The 11164-nt window shown below is 40.8% G+C and overlaps 1 protein-coding gene across 1 annotated transcript; it reads left to right on the top strand.

The window, feature by feature from the left end:
- Window positions 1–1034: 1034 nt before the first annotated feature.
- LOC118772823 (monocarboxylate transporter 7-like) lies at window positions 1035–10162 on the top strand. Its single transcript, XM_036521453.1, has 6 exons — window positions 1035–1415; window positions 3670–3909; window positions 5610–5753; window positions 7316–7444; window positions 7949–8803; window positions 9794–10162. Exons 2-6 carry the CDS (start codon window positions 3672–3674, stop codon window positions 10063–10065), a joined length of 1638 nt encoding a protein of 545 aa, XP_036377346.1. The 5' UTR covers window positions 1035–1415; window positions 3670–3671; the 3' UTR covers window positions 10066–10162.
- Window positions 10163–11164: the final 1002 nt, after the last annotated feature.

The raw sequence follows: 11164 nt of genomic DNA, 5'->3' as shown, positions 1-11164 counted from the left end.
CATCATTGACCAGTAAGACGGCTAAGCTATCAAGCCTGCGAGCTACAGTTCTAAGTTCAACGTTGGCTCAGTTCATCATCATTTATTTAATAATTGTAGCCTTCTTTTTCCGTCCTAAGGAATTTGTCTTGATTTAACCATGCCAAAATCTCTCAAATCTCTACGCAATAAAACTATTCTTAATATCAATAGCTGTGCAAGCTCACAAGATGTATTATTGTCAAACTTTATTTACACTGAACCTGTCAATGTCACGATGCCATGCCTACAAATAACGACCAATACATCGACAAATGTAATGTGAGACATGTTATAATTATGCAGATATGAATAATTGTACAATACGTAGCTCAAACGAGATGACTGTTGAGTGAAGGGGAAAATAAATAACCTAATGTTCGTAAGTTATCTGCTTAAAAGTAGCTAGCTACGTATTAGCTGTCATTATGCCCGATGCTGGGCAAAACACTAACGTTAGCTGCCCAGTGAAATAATGCAGCATCTCCTACCGATTTCGCACATTCCAGTTTCAACGGAAAATCGTAAAATCGTTGCCAAACACCAATAGAATAGCTGTTGATTACATATTCCACGCAACAGTAGGAAGACGATAACAAGGGAATTACTTTTTATAGTTATACAAAAACTTTGGCTAACTGGCGCAAACCTGTTTCACCCGGACCCTCGCATCGTGCACGCCGTTTTCTTAGCATCTTTCCCTCCTCATACGTGCGCGTTCATGGGTGTTCATCGACAAATTGTCTTGTTAATGTATACTATAGGTGCAGTTAACTGTAGCCTACAACCTACGAAAGAATATCTATCTATCTATCTATCTGTCTGTCTGTCTGTCTGTCTATCTATCATTTAATATTATGTGTAGGCTATAATTTGGTTGAACTGATTATACTGGAATATAGTAGGACAGGTTGGCTGGATACACTAAGTATACGTAAATGCACACAGTTATGTCATATTCAAGGATGAACTAATTGTGGTTACGGTGAACTGCTCTGTCACACGCAGCCACAGTACCTAGGCGCGCTCCCGCATTTGAATACCGGCTTGAGCCGGTATAAAAAAGCTATGAATGAAACCAGGGATAAAAACGGCGTATTTTGCGGTGGAAGCAGATACACGACAAACAACTGGATTTGAAGTTGGAGAAATGTCCGGTCGCCCTAAACCAGTGATGATTAATAGCTACTGAACGTGCATCAGAAACATTAAATTATTTCGCATTATATTTATCTTCTAGCATCCTATTGGAACCAAAACAGTTAATTTATGTATCTTTAGTAAGGTAATGGATAGAAAGTCCGAATCTTGCTAGCGAACTTAGCTAGCTAAATATAAGGATTTTTTTTTTACTTTATCAACGTGAACCAAGATTGTTCAGGCATCATCTTTGATTGGTAAGTTGCTGTAGCCAGCTTGTATTTTACATTGTTTTGCGCATATTTGGTTTATTGGATAAGAGGTCCCAAGTAACTGGATGGCTTGCTAGTTTATTACAGTTGTCTACGTACCGTATGTAGATGTTTCGGTGACTGTCAAGACATTTAAAATTGTATATGTCATAGTTTTAACAAAGTCAACCAATCTTTTAAGTCATAACATGTAAAATAAAATACCATAGTTGTACCATATATGTCGCTGTACTTGTTCCTGCTGTTTTATCAGTGCATCCTCGTAATTAAGAAATCTGGTACACGAAAGAGCAATATTTACAACAGCAGGTAGCTATACTGTAGATCGCTTGTCTCTGCAGTTGCTGTGGTGACATCATCGCCTGCTGCAGTGCGCTTATGAAAGGAACACCAAGTGATAGTGGCTTTTACAATATAAAATACTACTTAATTCAAGCGTTAATTGAAGGAAACGTATCGAGAGTTAACATAAATATTTTGTATGGGTTGACGTAAGCAGAGTGAGATGCAGAGATATTTGATGCGTTTGTGTTACAGCTAGCCTAGGCACACTGAGTTTGGTGAAGGGCCGTTTTCCGTGTTCTTCCCTCTGATCTGCCTTGAATAAAATGATCATCTCATCGTCGCCCATGTCTAGGCTACTATAAGCAGTCAAGCAGCCACTCTTTGACGGGCTATCTAGCGAATTATTACCAAAATCAGTTACAAAACAGAATGGCATACTTTTACAGTTGTCCTATAAAAACTAATTGCATGCGTTAAGGCTTAGAAACAAGCTACATTTTAAATTTGGAACAAGTCATGACACCTGTGCTTTCGAAAAGCTTCAGCTTCAGTAAATTGACCTATTGTAGTAGCTACAGGGTTTTAGAAATTACTACTGGAACAGTTAGTAGTCCAATAATAATATCGCCAACTCCCACCTATTTTATCCCTAAGCGATATGACCTGGTTTAGGTGTCTATCGGCATAAGGCAAACGGTGCATGCATTCCAACTACTCCTAGTTAGCTATAGCTATAATATCTACTGTACAGTACGGTATATAGTGATAAGGCAAAGGGAAAAATGACATTGCTTTCTGTGATGACAGTGCAACAATGCGCTTTTCTCCCGCGGTACAGTAGACACTTGGAAGTACAAGTTGTTCTCAAACATTTGACCTTGTGTCTGAGAAAAAAGAAAAGGTAAATGCATTATTGCTGAAATAGACAATATTCACAAGAATTCCGTTGCTAATTAATAAGCATATGTTTATTCCATCCTCCAGCTGCGCCCCATGAACACGTGTAAAATAGATTCTTGTTTACTCAAAAAAAAAAAAAAAAAAAACTTAGAAAAGCATAACCCGTCAAAACAACATTTGACCAAAAAAAGGTTTGCTACACAGATTAAGGGTTTAAGAGCAGGTGAGCCTGGAGATGACCAGCTGGTTGTGTCACTGTTATTATCATTGTGCTTCTGTAATGGATGGAGGCAGTAGAGTTAAAGTTGCAGAGGGGAGCTGGTGTAACCATTGGAGATTATTTGGCAGGTACATGAGTACTGCCCAAGGCTGGGGATGAGCAAGATTGGTTATCATAACAGGGAGAAAACAGCAAAAGTGCAGTATCAGATCCTTTCAATGTTAGTCAATGGGCCCTCACCTCTGCATTGTCTCACTTCAGCCCATTAAACTGGCAACATTAGTGTTGACTTTTACTGACACCCAAAGAATAGAAGAGAACAGAAAACAGAGCACGATTCCCTAACAAGAGCTGTATAAGAAAGAAAAAAACACTAATCTCTGAGAAAGGCTGCTTGAGTAATTATTTAGAACATTAAACTGTTTGTGACTCATATTATCTTTCAGTGATGTTACAGAAATGTGATTATGAAAATCACAACAGGAACTATACCTAATCAATTTATATTAATAACACCTAAGAAAAACTGCTTCAGTGACTGTTGTTATATTATCTATATCTAAGATAGACTGTTAATGGGAAACTGGTGAAGCAGCTGCTTTAACATGGGAGCAAACTATACCAACCTTGGCAACTGAAAGGTATATGACTGCCAGCAAACTATATTACCCAGAGTTCCCAGAATGGCAGCTTCAATTGGCTCAGTATATTTGTAGTTTATACAGTGGGAGATGTGTGATGTGTGAAGAGAGGTACCTGAATTGGAATATCCTGTGTTTTAAAGGGTTGTCCAATTTTTTTCCTCCCTTACTCCACGACGGCACCTCAACCCAGCCATGATAGGGTGGATGTTTAAAGTGAAGGGTTACCTGGGACCCAACGTATACCCCGAGGTTCCAGATGGAGGCTGGGGCTGGGTGGTGGCTGTGGCCTTCTTTTTCGTGGAGGTGTTCACCTATGGTGTCATCAAGAGTTTTGGCATCTTTCTGCAAGACCTCATGAGCCACTTTGGAGAGAGCAACAGCCGTGTTTCCTGGATCGTCTCCATCTGCGTCTTTGTTATGACCTTCACAGGTGAGGAGATACTCCACAACAATCATACTGAACCTGATTACTGCAAAAATGTACAGTGAGTGCTTAGCACCCAGTTTATTCTCATATGGTCAGCAGGGTGAGTGCAAATATTTGTGCCACTACACACAAAAGTCAGATTTGTCTCTTGCTTGTGGTCAATGAATTGTATGCAGTGTTTATAACAGACTAATATTATTGGGGCTCATGCTGGTTTTGATGTACCATATATAGATTACCATGTGAATTATTGAACTTGTATGTCCCTGGGTCATAGCTCTGTGCACACAAACAAGGCCCTTGTAGTAATTACAACACAGACATCAGTCTTCAAGGTCAGCTCTCTCAGAGAGCCAAAACAAGTCAGATTGCTGTGCCTCCCTATGAAACATGTTTTTCCCCCTGGCTGTTGTCAAGCCAGTTAAGAATTCCAACCACTTCCTTCTTCATGCCTCAGCACTTAGAGCTTACATGAGCTTTTATTAAATAGGAAAGAATACTCTCTTTCCCAGAATTTCACTCTGCAGCATTAACAGCAGAAAATGTTTAGACTGCTGAATGGCTTCAGTGCAGTCACTATCTTGTTATGAATAGCAGTGTTGTGTTGACATCACAATTACCACTACCAAACTACCAGTGCCTGTGATGAGAACTACTTTAACAGAGAACTGAAGTGCATGTGGGTTTTATTTGTTCTGTTGTGTGTGCATTTTTGACAGAGGTTTATGTTCATGGATATTATTACTTGTTTTTGAGTAAGGCTTGCGGCTGTCACCAGGGCAACAGGGGTAGAGGTTGATATGTGACTTCCACTTCCTCCTGAGCTAATTCACAATCCTTTTAAAATCAGTTTTTTATATAAAAGTCTGTTTTTTGTTTTGCTGTATTTTGTCAAAACATGCACCAAGTTTCAAGCATAATAGAGTTAAAAATGAATTTATTTCTAAGACCATACATCCTCTTGGTTTTCGGTTACTCTGACTTGAGCTAAAAATACAAACTTTAGGTAGTATGATGTCCGTACTGTTATAAATCCAGGTGTAATGTTTAGAAATGTTTCAGGTTTAATTTAGAGAGTTTGTGGCTGAGTGTGTATTTCTGAGTTTTCAGTATTGTGAATAGCATTGGTCGAGGGTAGCTTTATGTGTCTCCTATATATCTGTACATCTCTCTCTGCTGTGATAACTGTGCCACTTTGCACGTGTCTGTTGCCTAGGAAATGTTTTACTGTGACAGTAAAGCTAATAACATTAGCTTCTTTTCTGTAGTTGCTGTAAAGAATTTACTGTATTTCACAGGATTTAATGCACAGCCGGTCCACAGTAAGCATGTACTAATTTCAGTCCTGTGTTGAACAGCAGAGATTTGGACCAACTGGGGCAAAGGCAGCTCAAAGAAAATAAAACAGTGTGCTTTTTCAATCTGTCAGACCACTACCACAATAGGAAAAGAATCAGTATTTGTATTTTGATCTGCTGTTAACATTACTGAAGTGACTGGTGTTCTGAATGGACTGTTAATGAATCAATCCAATTGTTTCTGCTCAAAGCTGGACAAACAGTGCTGTTTGGAGGCAGTTTTGTTCAGCACCATGCCTCTGGCTATTTTGAGTAGCTTTCTGGATAGCCACTGTCCTGAGCTCAGTGGCTGTCCCTCCTGAAGTGTCTCTTGAAGTGACTGATAAAGGTGACCTGTCTCTGCAGCTCCCCTCTCCTCTGTGATGAGTAACCGCTTTGGTTACCAGCCAGTCGTCATGCTGGGAGGATTCCTTATCAGTTTTGGCACCATCACAGCTGCCTTCGCCAACTCAGTCAATGAGATGTACATCACCATTGGAATCATCTCAGGTACCTGCAACTATTGCCCGACATTACCTTCTGATGAGCATAATTAACCACACCTTGACAAAGACCTCTAAAAACCTGCTGCAAAGTAGGCATCCGAGCAGCTGTACAAGGAAACTGAGGAAAATTTTCTTTGTGGTGATGGGGTAACTTCATCATCACTTTGTAGGTCACCCAGTTACATATACTGGACATCAACATGACTTTAAAGCTAGAGCAAGTCTCTGCTTGGGAAGAGGAATTTTGATGCAGTCTGTTTGAATTATAGATGATCCACAGATCTCATGAGTATCTGTGTGCAATTCCATGCATATGGAATGTGGCTGTGACTTTTTTATAAAACGAGTGTAGTGGCAACTAGTGTTATTTCCTAATACCTGAAATCTTTTCTTAGGCAAATTAAATGGAAACAGCGCTAATATTATGCATATCAGGTTGTAATAATGTACAGTATTCTTTCACACTGAATGTGCACAGTCATGCATGATCTTTATTTTTCAGACAACAAATGTAAAGACAGTGCTGATATGTTTCTCAAGTCAAACTCTACTAATTAGCGACTTGAGAATCTATAGGAATCTGGGAATAGAGATAGAAACAAAAAAAAACATGAATAAATGATTAATCTGTTTTATTATCTACAGTTAGCGTAGTGTTACTTGAGCTTTGAACAGTCCTTAAGACTGTTTTGTAATATGGCACCACAAGGCTGCTATTTCTGTTTCATGCAGAGTTGCTTGTCTACACATACTACAAAACAATACCTTATTTTTCCATGCTGTGTGCAAAGCAGACATTTTTCCCTTTTGCAGCCTGCCAAATGTGCCATGTCTCTATGGCAACTGGGTGGCAGATTGAGAACCAATGTTGTACTGTTGGCTAATAGGATTTAGATAGGGTAGTAAAGCTCTGCTATCATTTGTATCATTTGTAATCATTCTGTTTGACAATTTTGTTATAAAGAATGAATGTGTTGGGAATCCTAGCAGTGCCTTGGGCTGATTCTGTTTGATTTGAATGTGAATTATTATGTGTGTATCAGCCTCTATGCTAATCTATGCATGATAACAGCATGGTGTTGTTAGCAAATCACTCTGTCACCATTACATCTGAGGGAATCCAAATGACAATGTCAATCTCCAAAAGAAATGACAATAATAAAAACAGATCACTTCTGATATGTTTAATATCCTTCCTGAATGTTCTCTGTAACACCTTCGGTTTTCACAGACACAAAACGACGCACTGCTAGACTTCCCCAGAAATCAGAATGTTTCTCCCCTACCAAATGGATATTCCCTAACAACAGGACTTCTCTTTCTTTTCCCCCTGTCTCTCTCTTTGTTTTTTTTTTGTCTATGTAAATTACCGTTTTCTTCCAGTGGTTTGTGGACCTGTTTCATGGGGAGCTACAGTGTCAGCAGCCACAAGACAAGCCCTCACAGTGACCTGTGCACCAAAGTAGAGAGAAATATTAACCATTGATAGATGAGCTACCTGCCTTCCAGCACCTGGCTTCCTGCAGCCCTGTGGCTGTCAATCTGCTCTCTCCTATCTGTTCACAGGCCTGGGGTATTGCCTCACTTTCCTGCCAACTGTTACCATCCTCTCCCAGTACTTCTGCAAGCGGCGCTCCCTTGTCACCGCCGTTGCCTCCACAGGAGAATCGTTCTCCCTATTTGCCTTTGCCCCAGGTGAGATCTGCTCTCACCCCTCCGTCGCACACTGCTACACAGACCTCTGTCACCACAGTCCAATAAAACACACACATGTCACAGATACAAGATATACCAAGATATAATGTGGTGTACCTGGGCACTACATCACATGCCAATGCGTGCTCATGCTTCACATTTCCTTGACAAATCCATCTACGTCTCTTGAAGACAACCATATCATCTTGTACATTTGTTAAAAAAATATATTATTTGATTGGCTTTGCTCATTATCCATAGGCTACACTCTATTCACATCATGCTGGAATGATTCCTCTCCATTACAATTTGATACATCTTGTCAGCAGTGTTTTGATCAGGCATGTCCATACACTCAGTCCAATGTGCAGAGTAAACTACAAGTTTAAGTGTCAAGGTGTACTGTGTCTGAATCAGGAGATGATGAAATGAGCACATTGTAAGCAGTTAGAGTGGTAATACTACATGTCCTTGACTCAAATGTCATCCCCTGTAATTCTGTAGCCTTCACTGCTCTGAAGGATTGCATTGGCTGGAGACATTGCCTGGTGGTGATTGGAGTACTCCAGGCTAGTATCATTGTCTGCGGGGCCCTGCTTCGGCCCATTGTCATAAAGCCCAAGCCTCTGAAGGAGAAGGACTCCAAAGGGCCCTCGCCTAAACAGCTGGAGACCACATACATGCTGGAGAATGAACAAACACGTACTTCTCTCAGCTCTGAAGACTCAGGTGTGCAGTCTCTTTCTACCTCATTGAACAACATGGCTGAGCCGGGAGAACGGAAATCCGCCGAAAAGAAGGCCCTGATGAAGGGGGCATGTCCCCAGACTCCACAGAAGCAGGAAGTGAAAGAGGAGGTAGTACCCCCCTTGGCCCAGCCTAAGCTCTTGGACTTCTCCGTGCTGAAGGACTGCAGCTTTATTTGTTACTCGCTGTTCGGCCTCTTTGCCACGCTGGCCTTCTTCGCCCCACAGTTGTACGTCATCGAGCTGAGTGTGAGCAGGGGTATCGACAGGGACAAGGCAGCTTACATGCTGTCCATCATGGCAGTCACTGAGATCTTTGGACGCCTGTCCATCGGCTGGGTCCTCAACAAGAAGCCCATCCGTAAAATCTATATCCTATTGATCTGTGCGATGCTGCTGTGCCTGGTGTTGGTGGTCTTCACTTTTGTCACAGACTTCTGGGGGCTTAGCACCTGTTGTGTGCTGTATGGCTTCCTGCTGGGCACTGTGGCATCCACACACATCCCCATGCTAGCAGAGGAAGATGTGGTGGGCATAGACAGGATGTCCTCAGCAGTGGGTGTCTATGTCTGCATCCAGAGCTTTGCAGGGTTGGCTGGCCCTCCCTTGGGAGGTAAGTGTATTTCTCAGTTTTTACTGTAAATGTGTTACTTGCTAGGTTTAGTATAATGATCTGGATATTTGGTGTTTGATATAAGAATCCGAATCAAAGAAATGATAGCAGTAAAGTGGTATTGTGATTTTAGTTTTAAGATTAAGGTTTTGGATTTTAAGGTAGAACAATATGACAGCCTGTCTGCAAGGGCGGGGCGACACGTCACTGACTAACGCAGTGCATTTTTCGATACTGATATTGATTATGCAATCCATGTACTCTGTTCTCTTATTGTAGTGACATAACAGGGTCAATGAGCGCCAGAGAAAGTAAACGCAGACTGCCAACTCAGAATGTCCTGCTCACATCCATTTTGTCCTCTCCCTCTATCACCCTCCATTGCCATTATATTTCTGCTGTCAGTTTATTACCTTCTGGCTTGCTTTTGCCCTTGTTTGACCCTCTCTCCCTCTGATTACCTCATGCTGTATCATGAATACCAGCATGCAGTTATAAAAGAGCAATACTAGTTAAATACAGGTCTGATTTTTTTAACCTCATAATGCTCTCTTAATGAAGTCAGCACCACTGACTATTTGCTGAACAGCAACCTGACCTGTGGTCAAACAGATTTTGGAATGTATTTTATTAAGTCAATAGAAATGAGGTGAAAGGGAACAGTAGTCTGAGCCACTCTCTTGATAAAATTCTGTTATCCAGCACTTTTGTCTTTGCAAAGTCTCTCAGATGCTCAAGTTCTTAAAGTGCTCTGTTGTGTTGAACAGTTGAGTGTGGCAGATATTGCCAATGTTGTGAGTAGTTTTGTGAAGATATGTATCTTCAAAATGAGCGAGTAATTAAGGCAAGTGTCAATTAGATAGTTGCACTAGGGAATGGGCCAATTGATTCCCAGAAAGGATGATCTTTAGTTGTACTGTGATAAGAGGCTTTGATGTTGATAGCCTTTGTTAATCTTTTACAATGCATAACTAGTTCTGCTCTTTTCAGGTTTCTTGGTGGACATCACTCAGAATTATGGGTCTGCATTTTACTCTTGTGCTGTGGGAATGGCCCTGGGGACTCTTTTTCTGGGGTTTGTGCGCCCAGCAAAGACCGGCCTGTGCTGCACAAAGAGGAAATGCCAGCAGCAGGAGAGCCCTACAGCACATTGTGGGCAAAACTCATCTGAAGACAAAGAAGCTCCTGAGGACTTCCTGGAGGTGGACCTCACGCTGGAGACAAGTCCTGCCAAACAACAGCCAGACGGCAGCGTAGTTTGATAAATATATGTAAAAGACGAGCATAGAACAACACCTAAAGACTCAAAGCATGGTGAAGCTGGCAAGCACATCACATAAAAGACCAGCCAAACAGACCCCCCCCCCCCCCCCCCCGGCTGCAATTGTGCACATATTTTTATGGAAAGACTTGAACATTTAATGTTCTGCATGTTACCTATGCAGCAAACACTGTCTTTCTATTTTCTGCTATCTTCTATCACCTCTTTACCTTTTATCAAATGTAATTTATTGTGAAACAAGTTTCACAGACAAAGAATGTTAAATATATGACCAAGGGCACCACATGCCAGAGACAGGCTCTTTGGAGGACTTACAAACTTGACCTTATTTCAAATGTTGACAAAAGTTCAGATCAAAGATACAAGTTGTGCACTTGGTTAGGAATGAACTCAGGTCACAGCTGTGTTCCTGTAGCTTGAGATACCTCAGTCTGTGTAAAAGTAAAATGCCTTTGAAAGAAGGGGACTTTACACCTGAGAAAAGTTGTCTTAAGTAATCACTAAAGAAACAGTAACTTACATTTGAATCCAAGGTGATGGAGGTAGAGCATAGCAGAAGTACAGTGTTGTAGTTTTTACACTGATGTGAATGGAGCAGCAAGTATCGATCCTTCAGTCACAGACAACATTTAGTTTCTGCACCTACACATTTTTGACAATGTAAATTATCTTAATATAATAGACACTGAACAGTGTACAGCCTTAAAACTCTTTCCTTATCTGGATGAATCTTGATGTTATTGTTTTTCAGTTTTTGTACCTCCTCAATATCCTGGAAATATCTAGGCTAATCCAAATGTTCTATTAGTCCAACAATAGGTTTTAAGTAGCATACATCTTCAAAAAGTGTCTACACTTAGCTTTAATCTGCCTATAAACGACTTATAGTATTGTGTCTTCCATTGCAAATAGTTTCACTTTATCCACTGACAATTCTGTGAAAACCTGACATTCTCATATTACATGGGCTAACTGAATCAATGGTGTTTGGGCTACAGGTATGTAGTGTGTTCAGCATAAGTTTAATGACACCCTACATATTACCCTCCATCCAAAGAACTGACCACCTGTGGCATTAC

Source organism: Megalops cyprinoides, chromosome 1 (genome assembly GCF_013368585.1).
Source record: "Megalops cyprinoides isolate fMegCyp1 chromosome 1, fMegCyp1.pri, whole genome shotgun sequence".
Lineage (NCBI taxonomy): Eukaryota > Metazoa > Chordata > Actinopteri > Elopiformes > Megalopidae > Megalops > Megalops cyprinoides.
The sequence above is the reverse complement of the archived record's forward strand: the minus strand, read 5'-3'. Positions and strand labels throughout refer to the sequence as shown.

What these genes read in the sequence shown, in the direction of transcription:
- LOC118772823 (XM_036521453.1), top strand. Translation starts at nt 3,672, where the DNA reads ATGATAGGGTGGATGTTTAAAGTGAAGGGTTACCTGGGACCCAACGTA. An exon ending in CCTATTTGCCTTTGCCCCAG is followed by an intron (nt 7,445 to 7,948) that starts GTGAGATCTGCT and finishes GTAATTCTGTAG; the next exon opens with CCTTCACTGCTCTGAAGGAT. An exon ending in GGCTGGCCCTCCCTTGGGAG is followed by an intron (nt 8,804 to 9,793) that starts GTAAGTGTATTT and finishes TGCTCTTTTCAG; the next exon opens with GTTTCTTGGTGGACATCACT.